General features: G+C 30.7%; 1 protein-coding gene across 5 annotated transcripts in view; it reads right to left on the reverse strand.

The window, feature by feature from the left end:
* LOC110669126 (beta-galactosidase 6) overlaps positions 1-12,154 on the reverse strand; it is a 120,479-nt gene extending 108,325 nt beyond the window's left edge. For 2 of the 5 annotated variants that reach the window (XR_009140794.1, XR_009140793.1), the window contains exons 1-12: positions 11,929-12,154; positions 8,733-8,828; positions 8,527-8,639; positions 8,359-8,425; positions 8,135-8,227; positions 7,883-8,026; positions 6,558-6,652; positions 6,230-6,335; positions 6,053-6,137; positions 5,831-5,949; positions 5,268-5,432; positions 3,998-4,271 (exon numbers count right to left, since the gene is read on the reverse strand). Coding sequence is in view for 3 of the 5 variants with exons in the window: in XM_058129258.1 (XP_057985241.1) it covers positions 3,998-4,271; positions 5,268-5,432; positions 5,831-5,949; positions 6,053-6,137; positions 6,230-6,335; positions 6,558-6,652; positions 7,883-8,026; positions 8,135-8,227; positions 8,359-8,425; positions 8,527-8,639; positions 8,733-8,828; positions 11,929-12,093 (1,522 nt within the window). In the remaining 2 variants the exon portion in view is untranslated. The remainder of the gene's footprint in view (positions 1-3,997; positions 4,272-5,267; positions 5,433-5,830; positions 5,950-6,052; positions 6,138-6,229; positions 6,336-6,557; positions 6,653-7,882; positions 8,027-8,134; positions 8,228-8,358; positions 8,426-8,526; positions 8,640-8,732; positions 8,829-11,928) is intronic. The other 3 variants (XM_058129258.1, XM_058129257.1, XM_021830625.2) reach the window with 3 other exon arrangements.
* Between the last annotated feature and the right edge of the window lie 12,702 nt (positions 12,155-24,856).

Here is a 24,856-nt window from a genome sequence, read left to right on the forward strand (position 1 = left end):
AATTCAGACTTTGGAAGATATGCTTCGTATGTGTGTCCTGGATTTGGGAGCTCAATGGGATGATCAGCTACCCTTGGTGGAGTTTGCTTACAATAATAGTTATCATTCTAGTATCGAGATGGCACCCTATGAGGCACTATATAACAGAAAGTGTAGGTTTCTTTTGTGTTGGACGGATATGGGAGAAGCAAAGGTGCATAATATAGACCTAGTGCAATACACTTCTAAGATGGTTCCTTTAATCAAGGAACGATTGAAAACGGCTTTCAGTAGGCAGAAGAGTTATGCAGATCCCAGATTGATGGATGTAGAGTTTGTAGTAGGTGATTACATATTCCTGAAGGTTTCTCCGATGAAGGGAGTTGTGAGATTTGGAAAGAAGGGCAAGTTGGCACCTCGGTATATTAGACCTTTTGAAGTTACTGATAGAGTCAGAGCAGTTGCCTATCGATTAGGGTTACCACCCAGCCTTTCTCATGTTCACCCTGTGTTTCACATCTCCATGCTCAGGAAATACATGCTTGATCCTTCTCATGTGCTACAATCGAATACAGTAGAGTTGAATGAAGACTTGACGTTTGAGGAGCAGCCAGTAGCCATAGTGGACTACCAAGTGAGGCAACTAAGATCAAAACATATCCCTATGGTTAAGGTTTTGTGGAGGAGTCAGTCAGTAGAAGAATGCACCTGAGAGTCAGAGCAGGACATACATAGCAAGTACCCATATTTGTTCAATCTGTAATTCTGTTCTTTTATTCTGCCTTGTGTAAAATTCGAGGACGAATTTTCTGTAAGGGGGAAAGAATGTAACACCCCTAATTTTTAAATTTATTATTTTATGGATAAATGTTAGTATTTTATTTTATTAAAATTTTTTGGGAAATTATTTGAAATTTTTCAAATTTTAGAAATCAGATTTGATTTTTCAAAATCAACAAGCTTTGTTAATTTTTGTGAGTTAATTTACAAACCACATAGCAAAACTAAAAAATATATTTAAACTCTACAAATTTCTGAGTTTTATAGAATTTTTTGAAATATTTAGGCCTTGTTTTTGGTCCCAAGGCAGAGTAAAAATTCAATTTTGGGTATCCTAAATCTAACTGGCTGAATCAAACTGGACCGGGTTGGACTAGTCGAATCGGACAGGTCCTCTTCCTTTTCTCCTCTTCTTCCCCATGTATCCAAACTATCTCTCTTCCCTCTCTATTTTCTCTCTCCTCTCTCCTCCCCTTGCTACACCACTGCTGCCCCTCCCTCCCTAGCTCGCCGGCGCGCCTCCAAGGATCCTCCTCGCTACTGACCGATGCTCCAGGCCACCAGAAAATCGCTCCAAAAACTCCCCTGCGCGCGTGTTTGTCTTCCCAGGTCGATTTCGGTCGATCCGGTCGATCCAGCCACCGATTGGATCGTGTTTTGTCCCAAAACCCATCAACATCTTGAGAGCTTTCCATAGACACTAAGAACACAAAAATCCATCGAGCGGTTTGTCCAATTTTTGTTCAGGAAGTTTTAGCCCATTTTAATTTTTAGGCTAGATTCCTCACAAACCATGAACCCCACGAAAAATCCGAAAGTATCGGAATGCTCCCCTCGACGAGAGCTTCGAGACAATATCTATTTCGAATTTTTTCGACACTCTTTTTTGATGGGTCCCACGTAATTTCACAGTGTTTTTTTGGGCATTAAATGAGCTTAATAAATTTCATAAAAATTATGTACTAACCCCCGTGTTGTGGGCTTCGCATTGGTACATTCGTTTTGCGAAAAATCAATAGTTGCTCAGGTCTGCAATTTTAGGCCCGGCAGATAGGCTACCAGGAAAGCTTCAAAATCAGGTCGAGATTATAGGCTACCCCACCATTTTTTGATGTTTCGAACGCGTCCCAAGGGTCAGAATTGACACAGGTAAACTCAAACCCTCATTTTTCTTAATTATCTAGTGCCTAATTTCGATTAAAAATCTATAAAATATTCATGGTAGGTTAGGAAATTATAATTCCTTTTGCATTAGCTTAATACTTTTGCTTAGCACCGCAGGCAAAATTTTAGAATTTTTAAAACTTATTTAGATAGTTTTTACAAAAGGGTTAGTTGTAAGGACTAAATGGTAATTTTTTAAATTGTGGTGGTTGACTGTTTGGATGGGCCCAGGAGGGGCCATGTGATGTGATTGAGTTGTGGATGTGTGACTTATGGATATAGAAGTGCATTTTAAGCCCTTTTGTAGATTAGGTAGGTCCTAATTATAAGGGAGACTCTGTCAGATTTTCGACATGACTTAGAGTGTTTTTTATTCTTTTTAAACTTGTATTGATTCAAATATATTAAATAATTGCAATGAAATTATCAGGTGAGCCGGAACAGCCTTCCTCTTCCGCTCAACTGCCATAGTGACCTCGGTTCAAGTCTGTGAGTAGAATATTGATTTTAATTATAATTTTAATATTATTATATATTCAAGGCATGCCCATGCATTATCTATAAATATATTTATGTAGTTAAATACTAGGCACATTTTATGTTGCATCTTTGATTGATGAAATGTTTATGAATGCTATTTTATGGTAATTTGGAGCAGTGTGCGTGTGTTGGCGTGCGTGTGATGTGTGATATTGGTTATGGACAGGACGGATAGACGCGACTAGAGCTTGACTTGCTGTGACTCGATCCTTTACGGATAAGTCTGGGTAGGCACGGCTTAAGATGATCTCACTGGCCCCCACATTTGATTTATTAAGCGAAAGTCCGGCTTGAGAGATACTCGTTGGCAGAAGTTGGATTAAGAAAGCTGTATAGGGGATTAGCTCCCATATATGTACTGTTTGAACATTATTGAGTGTGTTAGTACTTCAAATTACCATTTTGCTGTTATGATGTGATTTATATGAAAATTTTGATGGTGTTTCATTCCACTCTTCAGGATGCATTAGCTTTAGATAGCTATAGAATTATGGTTAAAATCGGTATTTTACTCTTTGAGTCGAACGCTCACTCCTGTTCACTTTATTTTTTTTTTCCAAAATACAGGAGATTTCTTATTAAGTTCTAACCTGCCTTTTTCCTTCGCAGGCAATCTATTAATATCTGTTATGCTTGTATAATTTTACTAAATTCTAGACTCCGCATGTGTTAGGAGTATTTTAATCAATTTGAGACTGTAATATAATATTATATTAAATTTGTAAGAACATTAAATACATATGTGTGTGTGTGTAATTGGACTGGATGAGAAAGCTGAGCTCCCATTTGATTTTATGACATGATGAGTATGTGGAGGGTGAGCTGAGCTCCCCAATTTATTATATATTGTGCTTACATGTTGGGTGAGTTAAGAACTCCCCGTTATATGGTCCATGTTATGGCCGGACTCCGTTCAATTTAATTCTCGAAATTGGGTTTAAAATGGGCCTTAGGATTGAGTTAAGGAATAATTAGGCTTACTATGGGCCTCGGAGGCTTTAGGCTAGCCCAGGTCCTAGTGCCGGTCCGGCCCATAGGTTGGATCGTGACAACAGTAGTTATAACAAACTCAAGAGAAAAGATTACATTAGGAGATAGCTCTTTATCTCTTGAGTTTGTTATCATATATATATATATATATATATATATATATATATATATATATATATATATGGCTCAGGTTCTAGTGCTGGTCCGGCCCATAGGTTGGGTCGTGACAACAGTAGTTATAACAAACTCAAGAGATAAGATTGCATTAGGAGATAGCTCTTTATCTCTTAAGTTTGTTATCATATATATATATATATATATATATATATTTTACACTGACAACTTTAGAAATTATATTTTCTATATGTATTGCATTATTTTCTTCTATGTGATATTGCACCCTTTTCGATGTAATATTATACATTTTCATGTAAATATTGGCAATTTTTTATATAAAATTAATAATAAATAGACGTACTTAATGAATTTTAACGAATATAATATTTCACTTATTAGTAAAATTATTAGGGTAATGGAAACTAACCTGCATATTTGTTGTTGACAAAAGCATATGCAACATGAGCAAGAGACTCCACATGGAGTAGAGGTTGAGTGCAAGAGGAAGTCGGTTGAAAGCTGAAAGTATACCAAAGATAATCAGATTTATCTTTGGTTGTATTCATGTGCTCCAACAAAGTTTTGGATCTTATTGCGGTATCTAAGTAGTTGGGGATAACATCTGTGTATTTTTCCCACTTATCAACACCATTCATTTTGCAAGTTGATGTCATGATTCTCTTGTTGGACTCGACGTTTACCTATGAAAACAAATTTAGCTTATATATACAAATTAAAGCTACCTTGCCATCAAAACAATTAGGTCAATTAGATAAAACATGTCAAACAATTAGGTCAAATCACCCTTAAATCTAAAATTTTTAATTTTGTATGAAATATCTAAATTTTAAAGATTTATAATTGTATCAAGGGGTAAAATTAAATTTGAGAAGTTAACTGTAAATTATAATATAATAAATAAAATTTTCTTTGATTAACAAATAAAAGATTTAGACATGATCATGATTTAAAGTAAATGTTACATTTTTAGTAGATTGATTAAACTTTATATTTAAGAAGAAAATATACTTTATATTTATTTTCTAAATGAAGTTTTATATTAAAAATATTTTTATTAATTAAAATTAATATTATTATCTTTTAAATTAAACCAAACAAATTTATATATCCAAATATAAAATATAAAAATAAATTCATACCTTTTTTACAAAATAATTTGAAAAGAATATATAATTGAAAAGAATGTATTCAAATATATTATATATTATATATTGTTTGGGATACATTATTTTTACTTTTTTATATATATTTTTTAAAATTACTTTGAAAAATGTATGAATTTATTTTTATATTTTTATATTTGGATACATAAATTTGTTTGGCTTGATTTAAAAGATAATTATGTTAATTTTAATTAATAAAAATATTTTTTATAAAATTTCATTTAAAAATAAAAATAAAATATATTGTAATCAATTGGTTAAAAAGGTCAAATGTTTATGTTAAATTACAATTATTTCCAAAACTTTTATTTGTTAATCAAATAAAACTTCAGTTATTATATTGTAATTTGCTATTAACTTTTCAAATTCACTACTTTCCATTTAGATACAATTGTGGCATATTTTAAAGGTTTTGATATTTCACACAAAATTAATAATTTTGAATGTAATGATGATTTAACTTAAACCTTTAATATTTCTTTTCCCAATTGAACATACAATTAATATACATACCTTGGCAGTGTTGAAGAGTATATTTTGACAGTCCGGTAAAATACTAATCGATTTAGGAAGCAACTCGTATGATTTATTTCTAAATTCAACAGTTGCATTGTTTGAATTATTATTGACAAGAAATGCAGCGCATCCTCCTCCTTGTGTCTCGAAAACATATGCCTGCTTTCAAATTAATAATGAAATTAAGCAATTACAACTTAATTATATTTTTACAGATTTGGACACTTAATCAAATTAATTGGGAATCTGAAAAATGCTCACTCTACCATAACTATCAATTGAAAGTTGAAATTTCAGCTATTAGGTAGCCATTTAATCATTAACCATTAATCACTAATACTTAATCACTATTAACTAACCATCAATAATTGACTGCAAACACTAAACTAGCAAGTCATTTTTATGGTAAACATAAATTTAAGGGTAGGAAGGGTATCACCATTTTAGTGTCAAGAAACAATAGGACTTATGTATCACTCACCCACTAAGGAACTCCAATAACAATATGGGAAATCGGTGAGTTGAGCCTCATAGCATTAGTTATTTATGGTTAATCTCACCTGTTGAAGTGGACCCAAGGAGAGATTAGTTTGTGCTCCCTCTAGTAAAGTTGAAGAGCAAGACTTGATTACAGAATGCAGCTCCTTTAGATGGCCCCATTTGGGTTGCCTAATTAAACCTGGATTATTCATTTAAAAAAAAAAAAAGAAGGTGAATAAATAATCTCTGATACATTAAATAGTTTTATCATCCTAATAATTAATCAACTACCCACAACCTACCATATTCATCAATGGGAGCTTGATCGTAATAACCTGTTATGACATAAGCTGATGCTGTTCTGCCGAAATTCGTTCCACCATGATACTACATTTATTTATTTATTTCCCATTCAATTAGAATTAGATAATACATTATATATATTTATAAAGGAAGATGAACGGTTTGAATCAGCGTACCATGTAATAGTTTACATAGCTTCCATTTTTAGCAATGAAAAGAGCCACATGAAACGCAATGTCTTGAGCAGATCGTATGTATGGTTCTCCCCCATACACTTGATAACTTTATCAAATAAACAAACAAATAAATAAAGGGCTAGTATGCTATCCGTGATTATTAATAGTCTTTTTATATGTTATTTTAAAAAAAGAAATAAACAAAAAACACTAAAAAAATAAAAATAAAAAAAATTAGCTAATATATAAAATTAAGATAGATTCATTTGCATTGATATGAAGAATAAATGAAAATTTAAGAGGGAAATGAATGTATAGTTGTGCGTACAATGATGTCCAATTCTCAGTCCAGAGTGATGGCTTTGTTGGGGAGTTAGGCCCTCCAAAAGTTTCTCCACATTTCATTCCATTGCATGTATTAATCTGCAATACAGTTAAGAAAAAAAATCAAAATCTTCTTAAATTTTCAAAATTATATATATCATGTTTTAAATTTTATTAATTTTATTTTAATACAAATATTAACTATAATTTTGTTAGAAAATTGTATATCGATGTTGAAAAATATTTACATAGGGGTGTTTAGTTCACCTATTGGATGCAGCTGATAGCTAGACACTAAAACAGATGAACTAGAATATTTAGTAAGTTTATATCAACTTTATTTTTAGAATTATTTTTCAATAGCTGATTTGATTTTATTTTTTATTTTGACTATATTATCTTTTTTATTTGACTCAAAAATTAATATTATTAATATTTTTATATTTTTCATTTAAAATTTTAAATTTTTAATTAACATTTTTCAATTTTATTAAAATATTTTTATTAATAACATAAAATATAAAATATTTATTTATATCTAAAAACTTAAAATTAATTATAAGTTTTTTCTTTATCAATAATAATAATTACTTTATTATTTTATCAATATTTTTAAAGTTATTTAATTACTTTTTAAAAAAATTTAATTATTTTCTTATTTCAATAACAAAATAAATGATATAATATAATAGATTAATAATTATATATTTATTTTAATAATATAATAAATGATATGATATATTAATTTAATAATTGTATATTTAATTTAATAATAAAATAAATTTATAATTCTATATTTATTTTAAAAATAAATTAAATTATATAATATGTACCCTTATTAGTCATTTCACATATTAATAGAAACAACTAAATATAATTTTACCAAATACTTAATATAAATAAGCTATTATCAGTGACCAACTATCAACTATCAACTAATAGTAACAACTATCAACTAACGGTTATCAATTGTATTTAACAGTTAAACTAAACAGACTCATAATAAGTTGGCAACTGACTTGGAAAAAAAATATTATTTTTAAAATAAAAACTCAATACAATTTCTACAATTTTTTAAAATAATATTTTAATTACAGTTATTAATAAAATAATATTTATCCTAATTAATTTTCAAGCGTCATTAATTTTAATTTTTATCTATGTTTTTTAAAATTAAGAAAAATTTATTGCAATTAAAAAAATGAAAAAACGATTAAAGAAATGCAAAATTTAACTTCTTCATTAACAATGAAGCCATACAAAAAGTTATTTTTTTTTAGAAGAAAACAAAAAGAAAGTAATTGAAAATAAGTGGAAGAAGCCAATTACCACTGGATCGGGAGCATCGTTTTGCTTGCACATAATCCACGGCCCACCAGTTTGTAGGTCAACGGCCATATTCGCTGCCCAGCGGACGTATGAAGTTCCTTTTCCTCCAAAAGCCGATTCAATGTTTCCGTACTCATTCTCAATCTGTATTATCATAATAGCCAGATTTTAATAACTACTAGTTAATTTCCAATCCATTGAATTTATAAAGCTAAATTTATTGTTGTATGTATATGGTTAATTTCTGCTTGCCTGTGATAAAATTATGGGTCCTCCTTGAGAAGCATATAAACCCTCCGACTTCATCAAGTTTACTATTTTTGTAGTAAAATTTTGCATGTACCACTGCAGACAAAAATATGTACATATTAATATGTACATAAATTCTGTCCGGTGTATATATAATTTTTGAGAGAGAGGGAGAGAGAGAAAAAGGGGGGGAGGGGGCGTGGGGCGGCGGGGTGTACACTGCACACCTTGAAAGGTTGATTATCTGACCGATAAACAATGCCCGGGACATCATGCAACCAAAAAGGTAAACCCCTGACAGCCAATTGTCAATTCAATAATTAATAACACATTTCTTTCTATTATATATACAAAAAATTGAAAATATGCAATAATTAGATTAATTAGTTAATCACCCATAAGTCCATTCACTCTCGATGAAAGGTCCAATCCTAAGGCAGACATAAAGACCTTGTGCTTGGATTTCCTTTATGAATTTCACCAAATCATTTCTTCCATTGAAATCATACTGCCACTCACACAAAATATTTACACATACAAATTTCACAGAGAGAGAGAGAGAGAAAGAGAGAGTGAGTATGTATATATATTAATTACTCACCTCTCCAGGTTGGGGCTCATGGAGATTCCAAAACACATAGGTTTGAATAACATCTAGTTCCCCTTCTTTGGCTTTGCCTATCAAAGATGGCCACATCTGCAACATCCTTTTTTCCTTTTAAATAATATGATGATCCGTGATTTTGACTAAATTATTAATTAATAATTGTGATTAATTATTGATTTGGATAGAATGAAAAACTTGCAAATTCAACTATTTAAATAGAGAATTATTTTTTCATAAATCATAATTAAATATGGAAATCAACACAAAATTTAATTATGTTTCAAATCACACTGACTCAATATGCCATGCTCTATTTTTAATAGATATTTTAATTTTAAAATTATATATTTTATGTAAAATAAATTATAGAAAATGCTTTCTATAATTTTATTGAATTTATTTCAAATATAATTAATGTAATAAAATCTGTGCAATGAGACCATCATTTTTTTTTTCTTTGAAAGTAAAAAAGTTTTAAAATAGAACAAAGCATTACGAAACGGTGAGAAACATATGAAGATTTATTTTCTGCAACATTAAGCATATTATTTAAAATGCTAATTAATATACATTGTTTTTTTTAATGTATCATAAAAAATATAATTTATTCAACTGATTTAATTTAATTGGTAAAAATGAAAGTTTCCTTTTTTTATTAATTAAAATTTAATTTGATTTGATGAAAAATATTTTAAAATTATTTATTTTAAATGCATTGGACAAATATAAAGAAATGCGCAGTTAAGATTATTTGAAAGGAGATTTAATTTCGTTACATAAGAGTTAGCACAAAGTACATAATTAACTCAAACTAAGTGGCAGATCCAAAATGTTTTTAAGAGTCAATACAGAAAATATAAATAATAAAAACTATTAGAAGAGGTCAAAATATAATATTAATATCTTCATAGTGAACACAGTCAGATCTAATATTAAAAAAATTATAAAATATTATATAGTTATTAAAGCCATTAAATACGTTTTCCTGTATAAGTAATTAAATAATTATTTATCAATCCATATTGACGCTTATTTTTTTTGTCAATAAGTAATTTTATTATTATTATTATATTATTATTATTATACTTTCTTTTCTTTTGAATTGGGTAAAATAAAATTTTTTTACTCGCTTTATCCGTAAGTGGATTTATATACATATAAGTGGGTTAATTGACCCACTTTATTTAAAAAAAAAATAAAGTTTCTTATTAAAATATTATTATATTTAATAAATTTATGCGTGTTGAATATACTTTAAAAATAAATAATAAAATATGCTTATCCACTAAAATTTCATAACCATCTTTTTTCTTTATTTTTTTTTAACTTTTGTTTGTTTTCATATTTACATATCACAATTTTTTTTTTCCTTTTCTCATCACTCTTTTCTTTTTATTATTTTTTCTCCCATCCTTTACTAATTGAGTCTTTTTTTTTTTCATTTTTATAACAATAAAACTGATGAACAAACTAAATTTCATAAGTTCAATTTTTTATTTTTAATTAATAATTCATATTTTATTATTTTATTAGTAATAAGAATTAAGTTTTTTTTTCTAATTATTCATACATATTTTAAATGTAAGTAAACTTTACGTATTTAATTTTACAATCAATTAAAAAATTAATATTTGTTGATTTTTTTAAACTAGCAAATCAAATTAAATACTAAAACTAAAGTAAATAAAATAAATAATTTAATCTAATTTTATATTATTTTAATATTTTATTTTAAATTTAATAAATTAAAATTTATAATACTTATTATTTTAGTAATTAACATGTGATATATAAAAAAATTGATGTATTTATTTATTTATTTGTGTGTGAAATTGATGTTAATATTATTTGTTGGAAATATGAATTGGGTCATCCGTATTGATTAATTCGAATCCATTAGATTTAAAATTCAAAAGTCATATATATTAACAAAAAGATGATAAAATTCAAAAATTATGTAAATTGGTAAAAAGATATAACTAAATGAAGAAACGCAACTCTCTTAATAGTTATATATATATATATATATATATATATATATATATATATATATATATATATATATGAAGTGATGCAACTATTATTCAAAACGTATTATGACTTTATAAATAGCTAAGTTTTTGTCTTCATTAGAGATAGATAAGAACATAAACAAAAAAATCACATACAGAAGTGTGAAGTGTATAAACCGAGTGATGGTGTATTAGCTTTTTTCTTGGAGTGACTATTGCTTAATTTATTTGTGGAGGAATTGATTTCTATAAATAAAGAATACATTTAGATTGTGAACTAATCATAATTTGTGTTATTCATATGATTATATGATAAACTAATAATATAAATTTAGTGAAAATTATAAGATTGTATGAATATGGGTTAGGATGAATCGATGTACTGAGTCTTTATATTTTTAAATTTTTCTTCATTATCGAATGTAAATTAATTTTTTTATATTTTTAAAATAATTAAAAAGAGGATCTATAGAATCCTTATTTCTTTAGCTACATCAGCCACTGCACAAAATGCATAATATTTGTTATTTTGATGTTTTCTGAGACCCAAAATTTGTTAAAAGACGGAATCCTTATTGGCAGGTATTAGTGTGTCCGTGAATTGATAACTTCACATTCCTTTTATTTGCTTGTAGCCGGCAAAGCCAACTCCAGCTATACCCGACCCGTGATGTAATGGAATCTTCTTCATTAACTTTTAAAGTTGCAGTTAACAGTTTAAAATTCTGAAGGAAATACTATCATCTATAGTTTTTTTCTCTCCATATTAGGCTTTAATTAAAATTTTGATTTAAAATTTTATAATTTTAAAAATAATTTAATTAATAAAATCTGTTAATTATTGTTATTATTTAATCTTTCCACGTTTAGTTGTTATTATAAATTGTCAATTTTTTTTTAAAATTCACTTTTACATATAAATAATTATTTAATTCAATATAATTGCTATATATACAATAACTGTATATATATTTTCACAGTTAATTATGCTACAATCCATATAAGACCACACTACGATTGCTTAATCAAATACACTTCGGCAAGTTTCAAAACAGATTTGAGTCATTGATAATAAGAAATTTTAAACAAAATAATGTATATGAGATGGTGAAAACTAAACATGCAGCATTTCCTTTAATTTGTGACCTATATAAATTGGGAAGCAGTTGTATATTTACCTCAGGAGTGCTTCGAGGATAGTGAATTGAACCCGAAAACAAAAGTTTTCTTTGGCCATCGATGATGAGAGACCTGCCGTCATATGTGACGTCTTCTCCGCCACTGGTTGCTCCTGCAGCCACCATAGCCACCACCATAACCCAACCTATACATACCCACACCATCTTTAATTTCTCCTAACTTAATCTCCCTGCTACTGCTCTGTTTTTGCATATATATATATATATATATATATATATATATATATATATATATATATATAGAGGATAGAGATAAATGGTTGTTGGGTCATATCCAATGTGTATGGGATGGAGAGCTTTATATATGATCTTTCCTTGCCTAGCTCTCTCTCTCTAAGTGCCAAACTCAAATATGTGGATTATGAAGGGGTAGAACAGTCATTAACTGAAGTTTTGAAAAGATTTGTTTTGGTGCAGAGTCATTGTGAATGCTGCCGTAGAAAAGCAAATCGATATCTGTCTTGCAAGTCATGCGCGCGTGCCTGTGGCTTCAAGATTCATCAAGCGTGAAGTGAACAATGACAAAACCAACTTAAGCCAGTCCATTAGATGAGTGCGCCACTAAAGTTTCCTACACTAATTTATAAATAAATTCTATAATTAATTAAAATTCTACTATCTATTTAAATAGTTTATATACAATCACTATAAGAAATAAAAAAAAAAATACCGATCATAATTATCGATCATTTTGAATAAAATTTGATTGATAATTTTGGCTACCAACAAAACATGTATCAATCAAATTTGCGTTATCCAGAATTAGGCTCGGGTATAAAAATTATCGAATATATATATATAGGCCCATAAAATTGTGATCAAATAATTGGAAGGCAATTGGTGAATTTTTGGTTGCTATTATCATGGTCCAAGTGGTAGAAATGAGGGGATTAGCTTCCATTTACTAATGAAATTTTGGTTGATAATTACTGAAAAAAATTTTGATCAATATTTTTTATAATTTTAAAAATATTACCAACCACTTAAATGGTAACTAACATTTTTGTAGAATTTTTTTTAATAATTGTATAATTATTTTATGATTTAATAAAATTATTACAGACTAATCAATTAAATGGTAGCTAACATTTTTATCGACCAATTAAATGGTAACTATCATTTTTGTAGAATTTTTTTTAATAATTGTGTAATTATTTTTATGATTTAATAAAATTATTATAGATTAATAAATTAAATGGTAGCTAACATTTTTATATAATTATTTTCTTATATAATTATATGGTTAGAAAATAATACCCACAAAAAACTTTGGTTGGTAATTGTTTTTACAATTTAAAAAAAATATTACCGACCATTTAAATGGTAGGTAATATTTTTTTAGAATTATTTTTTATATATAATTATATGACATAAAATAATACCGATCAAATTATTCGATCGATATTTATTTTATAATTTAAAAAAATATTACCGACCACTTAAATGATAGTTAACATTATAAAAAAATATTACCAACCACTTAAATGATAGCTAACATTTTTGTAGAATTATTTATTTATAATCATATAACTTAAGAATAATACCAATTAAATTTATAACTGAATTGAAAGTGTTACATCCCTAACTGTAGAATAAGAAAAATACTTACATATTATGAGTTTTACAATCAAGTTTATAAAATAATAAAGAGGAGACATGAAAAAAAATAGAATGAAAGAACCCAGATGGAGAATTGCAACCTTGAACTTTTGAAACTTTAGCTAGAACTTCCTTTGAAAGCCTTACATATCCGTTTCTCTTTTCACCTCTCTTGAAGTTAATGTGTTCTCTCGAATGTAAATTGGTTCCTCTCCCTCAAATCCTAACTTATTATTCTTATATCTGATGTAAAAACTCTTGTTTCAAAGTCCTAAAAGTCTTAAAAGTCCATCTAGGTCGAGTTAGAAGGAAGAAAAATTGAGTTAGAATTGCTGCTTGGGGTCATTGCACGAGCCATGCACTGTTACATGAGGTACCCTGTGTAATATTTTGTAGCTTAAATTTTTCAGTTTTCTTTTATCTAGAAGGTTGCATGGGGTTCAAGAGGTTGCACAAGGTAGGTTATACAGCCTGTATATTCTTTTAACCTTCCATTCTTCACTTTTTGACTTTCGGACCTCTTTCAAACTTGTCCTTGGTTCTAGATCACATCAAAACACCTGACATAATATAAAAATCAATAAATTAGGTTGGATTAATAAGTTTTTTAAAATATAACTAAAATCACTTAAAAATAAATATAAAAAGAGACTATATGTTAAGAAAATACAGTGAATATTAACTATAAGTATCTATATAATTTGACTGCATCAAATAATTCCAAACTCAAACCTTTACTTTTCCAAAAGCAAAGAGAAACTAAATTCATATGAGAGGTATTTTCCTATTAATATAACAAGAATTTCAATTCTAGACTTTTAAAGACTACTTTAAAAAGATCAACACGTCAACAACAATCAAAATGCTAAGAAGTCAAACATCTATTGGATGCACCAATATTTAGCAAAGTGCAAATTACCAACCCAAAATATGTAACACCCCTATTTGCATAGCCTGGTATATTTCACTATTCTGGTGACCGGTGTCGGTCCGGACAATTAAGAGGATTAGAACCACACTTAAGACAACTAGATAAGCCCTGAATACAAATAATTAGTAATTGTCAATTAGTTAAGTATAAATAAGAAAAACAGAACATAAGAAGTTAAATGAGCCGAGAGTCACAGTGATGGGTGACCTTCTCAGGAAGGACTACGAGGTCGATTTAAACTCAAATTTCGAATCGTAAAATGTGACGTCGCGGTCCTTAGGACTATTGTGAACACAGTGGAAAAGAGAAAATCACGAAAAAGAATTGTTAAGCTAGTCAAATAATTAACTCAGGGATCCGGAAGAAATATTGAATTATTTACAAACTGGGTCGAACCGGCGAGGGACAATTTGGTTAATTGACTCCGAGAGCTGACTCCTGACCTAACTGTTAAATGAAATCGGAGAAAAGAAAATTTTGGAATCGGAAATTAAATTAAAGAACTAATGAAAAAATAAATAGAAAAAAAAAGAAAAAGGTAAAGTGAAAAATGATGACATCATGCATGACATCATGCATGATGCAATAAACATAATAATAATAATAAATAAATAAATTTGGATTAATTTGTGGTCTTCCATTAAGGATTAATTTATAAAAGAAAGAAAAAAAAAGTCATCTTCTCCAATTGTCGTTCCATCTCTTCTCTCTCAACTCTCTCACTTTTCTTATCTTCCTCCATTGAAGCTTATTAAAAAGCTCCCTAATCCCAAAAATTGAACCATAAAATTTATAGATTTCTTGATTAAAACTTTTAGTTGAGTCTTGTTAAGAAGATTGAAGAGAGAAAAATTGAAGAAAACTTGAAGAATCAAGGAGTTAGGAAGCTCCATTTGTGGTAAGCTCCCTTGCTTAACTTTGGTTTAGTTATAAGTATAGAAGTAAGATTTAAATGGTAGAATTACATGAAAATATGAAAAGAAGCATGCCTATCTAGAATCCTATGAATTTTGGCCAGCAGTAGATTAAATTTTAATGGGTGTTTTGATGCAAATAATGAAGTGGTTAAGCGTAAATGAATGTATGAGTATTAAATATGCATTTAGAATTCAACAAATGTAACAAATTGGTGAATTAGGGTTTGGACTTAGGGTTTTGGAAGCCAAAAATTGGAGAATTAGTCAAACGGTGTTTTTGACATAGTTTGAGCTGAAAAATGGTCATTTGTGACTAATTGAGGTATGTTGGAAGTGTTAGAATTAGGTTCAAATTCGGATTGATTAGGGACATGCTGTAGGCAACATGACTAAGGTCCCTTTTAGAGACCAAAACTGAAAATTTACGAGCCCAATTAGTGTGAGGCCATTGGGAATGAAACTAGATACAAAATGACACATTTTTCATTCAAGAATCATGCTCAAAAAGTGAACATAGCATAGTGAATAAATTGGCCAAATCCGGATGTGAGTGTTCTGCCCTGTACAAAAATGACCAAATGAGGCCATAACTTGGGCTAGGCAGGTTTAAATGACCTGAAATTTTACCAGTAGAAAGCTGAGATATAGACCTAAAACTTTCATGAAGAATATAAACCTAATTTATGCCCTTAACCAAGTCATTTAGCCACCCAAATTTGGTGACCTAAAACTGCTAAAACCCAGAAATTTGCCAAAAATCTGGATAAGTCCAATCCGGCAGCCATGATTCAAATGGCTATAACTTGAGCTACAAAACTCCAAATGGAGTGATTCAAAAAGGAGAATAAATTTAAGACAATAAGGAATAATTTCTATGAAGAAAACTTAGCCAAATTCTAACAGCAAAATGACCAATAGAACAGTGCAATATAATACATCAAAACTGAAAATTTACAAATTTGCCTAAAAGACTTAAAATTTGAGTAAACAACCAAAACCAACAAATTTAGTAATCAAAATGTGGTATGTGGGTAAAATTGGAATTCTCATACCTATTAAGCATTAGAAAGTCAACAAATTGACTTGAATAGTGTAGTGAATAGTAATCCCGAAACACAAATTTTAAAGAATGCCAAGTTTAGCATATTAAAGCTAGGTAAAAGTAAATTTGAATTTATTTTTGGATTTATGATAAGTTATGACACTAAAACACTGTGAAACTGTGTGTTTCAGTGGAAAAGAATACTGGGAAAGAGCCCGAGGGATCGAGTCAAGGCCAAGAGGCAACTCGTATAAGGTTTGTACACAACATAAAATTTGTCTTTAAATTTCTTTTGCAATTGTATAAAATGAATTGTGATTTATTTTGATTGCAACTTTGTGATTAAAATGAACAAATTGTGTTGACCAAAATTATTGTAAAGTTTAATTGTATGTGTTTGGTTTGGCAATAAATGTTTGATAAATTTTTAAGATAGTTTTGAAACCACAGTGTCATGACCATATATTTGAATACCTCACTAGCATGACTAGTGGGGGAAATCAGTTTCAAATTTTGATTCCTTCTCTGGCTGAAGTGTTGAGGTGTGTGCCAGTAGAAGAAGAAAAAGAATGGGCTCCCACATATTTGATCTAGCTAGCCTTGTAATGTGACTTCTCCTTAGGCTCTGGCTATTGAGATGATATTTATTTCGAATGGCATATTATAACTGTGTGTTTTTATGAAATTTATTTTGTGACTTTTGAAATGAAATTGTTTGGATTAAAATCTTATAAATTATGTTTTGAATTTATATTGCATGTTCAGTTTAATTTTTGAATAAATATGATTTAAATTCCGCATAAAGATTATTTTAGTATGTTGTGCACCACTGAGTCCTAGTACTCAGCGATGGCTATTATTGCTGTCGCAGATATTGAGACTAGAGGAGCAGCAGAGTGAGCTACTGAGAATTGATGAGCTACCTACTTTGAAGTCTATCAGGTATATTTTATACTCTGATTGTAAAAATTATTTTGATGTATGTAAATGTATGAAACTATATGCATATGTAAAATTTGTTTTGAGCAGTTATATGGAGTTGTATAAAGCTTGTAATAAATTTTGGTTTGGATTTTTCTTAATGTAAATTTTTGTAATGATGTATATAAATTATGTTATCTTTATTGAAATATGAATGGAAATATTTTGTTTTAATTTGAATGAAATTGAATTATAGTATTTTGATGATATTGAATTTTGGAAATTGAGAAATGATGTTGAAATTAGTTCGGATGGATGTTGAAATGATGAAGTTGTTGAGATAAATCTTTGGAAGTTTTTTTTTTTCAGGTATTTGAAGAACTGTTTTCTCAAAAATACAGATGGCACTCTATCGAAATTTTTATAGAATTTGCGGAAAAATAAAATGGGACAAAAATCTTAACTAGTTTTCAAACTCTAATTAAATGTTTTGATACCTATTAGAAAATGCTCACCACTTATAAAAAGTAAAAAAAATTGTTTTATAATCCCTTGTAGGATACTTAATGAGTTATCGGTAGGTGAAGTTCGGTAGTTCATTAGGTATTCTACGGGATCATGTTAGGCCTTACAGAGGTGTAAGGTGTGACATGTTTTAGTGGTATCAGTGTCACACCCTACTCCTCTATAAGATGTAACATGATCCCGTAGTACACCTAATGAATTACCGTACTTCGCCTACCGATAACCCATTAGATATACTACAAGGGATTTTAAAACAATTTCGTGCAATTTAAATCATCGATTAAAATCTGGTGTTATAAAATTTTTTTCAAAATTTCGGCAAAGTGCCGGTTGTATTTTGAGAAAACAGTTCTTCAATCCTGCAAAAGAAAAATGCTCCCAATATATTTTCTCAAATACAACTTCAGTAACTTCAATTCAATTCACAATTCAATTCTCAATACACAATCAATTCATTTTCAAACTAATCCCATCATAAAGAAATATCTCATTCATTTCAAGACTCAAAATTTATATTATAAACTATTCAGATAATTGAAATCCCAAATTTACATTTACAATAATTTACATTTGATGACATACCAAACTATTTTACACGAGTTGTATATACAATCGCTCAAATAATTTACATACATATTATTACATGCTTACATCAAAACCTATGTACATGGGTATACCTATGATATACCGAGCTTATCGAATATATCTTCAACGAAATTTACTTATCGCTCTATGCTCTTTTTACTGCGACAAGATACAAAGCTATCATTGAGTGGTGAACTCGAGTGGTGCACAACTATAATTTAAAACATAGTACAATATACATTGACAAATTTTCTGATAAATAATTTGAGAATCAATCTTGATCAAATTTCACAACTCAAAATACTCATTGCCAATAATGTAAATCATTTGTATAAATGACTTGGAGCACAAAATTCAATTTATCATATCTTGACTATCCATTTAAGTAATTCCAACAAAATCAATTATACATAAACCATAATTAAAATCACCATTCCTTACCATTCAAAAGCCATTATGTATCTCAAAATCATTTTGTATCTCAAAAATCATCTTGTATCTCAAAAGTCATTATGCATCTCAAAACCATGTTGTATCTCAAAAATCAATCTTTATCTCACTAACTATGCAAGACTAATCCGAAAGGGCCATATTCGATGTGATTCTAACTCCTATGGTCGGGAGGTCGAATCCGATTCTAACTCCCTATGGTCGGGAGGTCGAATCATCGTGCCTGATACCATCACAATAATGAATCTTCCGCAAGGGCCATAACGATAAAATAAACTTAGATCTAACCTCAAATCAGAGGAAAATCTAAGCCTGTGCACGTACCATGGTAATCAAAACACAACTAACTCCATTGTCTTCTCAACAAATGAGAGAGACGGGTAATAACCTAGTCAAGCATCTATAGTGAGATATAAAACAATATTACAATCCATTTAGTGAGCATAAATCACAATATAATTCGATTCAAAGTCAATTCTAATATCCAATAATTTTTATGCTCATCACAATTCAAATCATAAATTTGCATATTTCCATGAAAATTACCTTCATAATTCAAAACATGTTTTATCACTATTTTCCAAAACATAATTTGTTCAATCCATAACAATGCTTAATACTTGTGGAAATACCATTTCACAAAGCTGAATTCATACATACTATAGCAATTTCAATAATCATTGAATTAAATTCAATGCTTGTTAAACATAATACATAAGAAAAATATGTCATTTAATCATATGAAAAATTCAAAGTAAAATCAGTTAAAAACTAGTTGTGCACAAACACATTTTAAAACAATAACATACAATTAATCATATGAAATCTTATTCAGAGTAAAATCAGTTGAAAACTAGCTGTGCACAAACCTCTGATGACTGTCTCACGATCCGACTCGAGTGTTTCCTTCCCTTTTCTTTGAGTCCTTGTTAATCGAGAAACACAATTTGAAGTGTTTGATGCTAAATTAAACTGTCTCTATCGATGGTGTTTGGTAAATCTTGCATCAACTCACTTATTCACTTAATCACCTAATATACCAACCCTCATTGCGTTTTAGGTAAATTAGGTCTTAGTGTCATTAATATGTCACATTCGATAGGGTTTTAGGTTTGGTACGTTTTACCAAAGTCATTTCCTTGTTTAGTGCATTTTAGTGCAAATTCTTTGGATTAGGGATCTGGTTTGACCTAACCGGACGATCTAGTTCCCTCGGTTTTCGGGTCTCGGTCGAAACTACAAACTTGTAGATCTAGGTCTTATTGCACGCGGTGCAAAATTTCAGGTCAATCCGAGTTAAGTAGACCAAGTTATGGTCATTATACTATTGCTGGTCAAGTGGTACCATTTTAGGTCAATTTTAGGTCAAATTGGTCAATTCTGGTTCGGCCAGTTTTTGGACCCGAACTTGTGCAAGTTGTTTGACTTGCTTATGGTCATTTCTGGGCTTTGGTGTCTTCATAAGACTTGTAGGTATGGGTCTTAACTATTCTTGGTCAAAATTTCAGGTCAATTGGACCTGGTTTGAGTGAGTTATGGCCTAAACACTCACTGCTGCCCAATTGGTCATTTTTCAGGTCCTAATTGCACCGAATCCGAATTGGTCATTTTTTTAGGTCACCTTGCAAGCAGAATTTTGGTATGGTTTCTCAATGAAAGTTGGCACATTTTGTGCCTAGTTTCACCTCAAATTGGTCTCATACCAATTGAGGTTACATATTTAAGGTTATAGGCTAAAATATACACTGCCCTCAATATGCATTTCACACCCCAACTTCAAACACACACTTACCTTTGCCATTTGTTTACTTACCTACCAAACTGTTTTGGCACATTACCAAAAGCATTTTCTACATTACATTAGCATTATTTTGGGCAGATTCCAATCACCCTCAACACACCAAATATCATTCACATTTACAATATCTCAATACCATTACATACACACCTAAACACCACTAATTCTCACATACACTTTACACAATAATTTCATACACATATCCTTCATTCCTTAATGCCACAATTCTGCCAACACTCCCATGAATATACACATTTATTCAAGTGTCCCCAAGGCTGCCGAAATTGTCCTTCAACACCACATTGCCCTAGAATCCATCAATTCTCATCCAAGTGCCAAAATCACCATGTATATGTGAAACAATTCATTAGGATATTAATTTACCATGATCAACATTATTTCTCATCAATTATATGCATAATAAATCATCAAATGTGTGACTCCATGGCTGTCCAAAATTGGCTATCTTAATAACTATTTAAACTTCAAAATTTCCTTCACAAAACTAACACCCATAACATAAACATAAAGTTTAACAAGAAAATCCTCAAAAATGCAAACTTACCTTTAATTGTAACTTGCTAAACCTTCACCAAACTTCTCAAAATTGGTATCAATATCTTCCTTGTGATGTGTAGACCATTTTTTGTGAAGGAACTTAAAGGATTGGAGTTGAAATGGAGAGTTAAGAAAGCTTGCATGAAAAATGGCTATGGAGTTTGCTCTCACCTCATTCACGGCAATGTTGAATGCAAATGAGGAAGATGAATTATTCAGCTGCATTTTAAGTGTACACATGTCCCACTATGTGTTTAATTAATTCCCTTAGTGGTCCACTAAAAATTTAAATCATTTTATAAGTTAAACTTTCACTTAATCCCACATTAACCCATGATTTTAGCTATTTACTTTAGGTACCACCAAATTAATTTTTCATTTCATTTTCTAAGTGTAATATTATTTATTTTTAATGGACATTTAGGTCAAAAGACAATTCGGGATGTCAAATGACCATAATGCCCCTGTTCGGGTTACGTTCCCTATTTTTCGGTAACACCGTATTTTGTCTGTTTTTCGATTTCTCACTTTTCTTTGTACTAATTATTTAATTTTTCTTTGATCTTTCTAATGATATTTATTCTTCAACAAGGGTCTATTTATGTCCTAAAAATGTTTTCCAGGGTTCCCCGCAGTCCAGGGCTAGTCAACTGTCCACGCCGTGACTTCCCAAGTCTGATCACCATCGCTAGGTTTCATTCGTTTAACTTGATTACCTTTCTTTGCTATTATTTTTCCTTTGTTTTTCTGGTATTTTCTTTTCTTATATTTCATTATTTTATGTCTCCTCACTCATATTGAAGTGTAGTTCTAGGCATCCTAGCTGTCCGGACAACACTGGTCACCGGAGCAGTAGAACGCACTACCGAACTTTGGGGTGTTACAATTCTCTCCCCCTTAAAATAAATTTCGTCTCGAAATTTTACCTAGCATTAGTCTCTGAACAGCTGTGGGTGCTGTCTCCTCATATCCTCTTCACGTTCCCAAGTAGCTTCCTGGCCTAAATGATGGTTCCACAGCACTTTAACCAGGTGTATCTGTTTGTTCCTCAGCTGTTTCACCTCATAAGCCAGAATTTTTATGGGTTCTTCCTCATATGAGAGGTCTGGATTTACCTCAATCTCTTCAACTGATAGTACATGAGATGGGTCTCATCTGTACCTCCTTAACATGGACACATGGAAGACATTGTGTATCCTTGCTAACTCTGGAGGTAATGCCAACCGATATGCCAAAGGACCCACTCTTTCTAGAACTTCATATGGTCCGATGAAACGAGGACTCAGTTTCCCCTTTCTGCCAAATCTCATAATTCTCTTCCAAGGAGAAACTTTGAGGAATACCTTATCACCCACTGCATACTCAATATCTCTTCTCTTCAGATCAACATAGGACTTCTGACGGTCTGATGCATCCTTGAGTCTATCTCTAATCAATCTGATCTTTTCCTCTGTCTGCTGGACAATTTCTGGCCCAATCATCTTCCTTTCACCTACCTCATCCCAACATAGGGGAGTTCTGCACTTCCTGCCATACAATGCTTCATATGGAGGCATCCCAATGCTTGATTGGTAGCTGTTGTTATAAGCAAACTCAATCAAAGGCAAGTGTGTATCCCAACTACCTTCAAATTCAATCACACAAGCCCGTAGCATATCCTCCAATATCTGAATAACCCTTTCGGTGGCAACTGCATGCGTGGGTGGAATCTTTGTCTTTGAAGTTCAATCTAGTTCCTAGGGCTTTCAAGACTACCCGGAATCTAGAAGTGAACCTAGGATCTCTGTCAGACACAATTGATACTGCACTCCATGCAATTTTACAATTTCATATATGTACAATCTGGCCAATCTTTTTAGGCTATAGTCCATCTGGACTGGCAAAAAGTGAGCAGACTTGGTTAGTCTGTCAATTATGACCTATACTGCATCTTGACTATTACGTGTCCTCAAGTCTCATCACAACATCCATAGTTATCTGTTCCCTTACAATGTTTCATAGGGTGCCACTCGTATGCTAGCTTGACACTTATTAATGTATACAAATTACATTAGTGGTATGTATCTGTCCCATCTCCTCTCGGATTCAATGTTTCTTGTTCTCGATATATTCTTGAGGGGTTATCTCATTTTAATTTTTTTTTTTATCATTTCATTTCATTATTTATTGAAATCCAATGAGTTTCAAAATTTACCTGAATCACTTGTTTCGACTGTCCATCCATCTGAGGATAATAAGTCGTACTGATATCTCTAAGCTTATAGCAATTACTGTGGTACAGGTAATTCACACTAATGTAACTGAGTCACTGACTCTAGCTACCTTACAAGTGTAGTCGTTTGATAGGCTAGTTACAAGTTTTAAATTTCGACTAAAATTTCCACATTTATTTCGATAATAGTACCCTATTCGTGCAATCGTATCAATTTATAGATTACTTACAAATATTCTTACTTATTGTACCACGAGGAAACACGTAGCTCTACACAATAATCCGATTAATCGATCTTATGTCTGCAGCTTACAATACAAACATCGAGAACATTATATAGTCACTACGTTATAACCTCATGGACTAGGTTTTCTAACATCTTATCCTTCTCGAATCCACTAATATCCCAAACCGATTCTGATTACAATTTCCTTTGACAATTACTAACAGTAACATTTTTGCCCTCATCTAGAGCAATTCTATTACTGTAACTTACTTTTAGGTCCTCTTGCCTTACATTAGTAGGCTCGCCAATTAGCTTTATAATTTATGGTATGTTAGAAAATACTTTTAGCTAAAATTCTTCCAAAATTAATGTCAATCATACTTGTTATTACAATTATTATCCTAAAAGACTAGTCACTAATACATCAAAATTCATTCCCATGTAAAGGAATAACAACAGGACATATAGTTCTGACACTAACACACAACTAAGTAGTGCTGGGATCAAATAATAACTAATTGTCTCTTTTAAAATTTAAGAACTTACCAGTAGCTACATCTAAAGTTTCTGCTCTTTCTCCTTGGCGCACAGTGGACGCTCTGACTGGTGCACTACCATATTCGGGTTGATTCACTGTGTTATAGTGGTGAGGAGTACTAACTCTATTTCTATCTTGACTCTGACTGACGGTCTGTGAACTCTGGAGAGCAGATCGAGGTGGTTTAGTATAATTTTTAGCAAAGTGTCCAAGTTTTCCACAATTACAGCAGGCTCCAGAGGCTTTATAGCATATCCCACCATGATATCTTCCACAAGTTTCACATTGGCGGGAAGGGTAGGAACTTCTAGTTGTTCGACGAATGGACCTTGGTGGTCTCTGTCTTAATGATCCACCTCTATCGTATCCCTGAGTTCGGGGTTCCTCAACTTCTTTTCTCTTTCTCAAATTACTGTTCGAGCTCTGACCCATAGGTTTCTCCCTCTTCTCTATTTCATATTGCCCATGTGGGGGTTGGGTCTGTACTTGGGCTTGGGCTGACAGATTATCAGCCATTTGTTGGAAGAAAGTGGCCATTTGCTGGGCCATTTGTGCAGTAATTTGTACTGGTAAAACTGGTACAGTCGAGCCTTCGACACTTTGTG

Source organism: Hevea brasiliensis, chromosome 10, assembly GCF_030052815.1.
Source record: "Hevea brasiliensis isolate MT/VB/25A 57/8 chromosome 10, ASM3005281v1, whole genome shotgun sequence".
NCBI classification, from domain to species: Eukaryota; Viridiplantae; Streptophyta; class Magnoliopsida; order Malpighiales; family Euphorbiaceae; genus Hevea; species Hevea brasiliensis.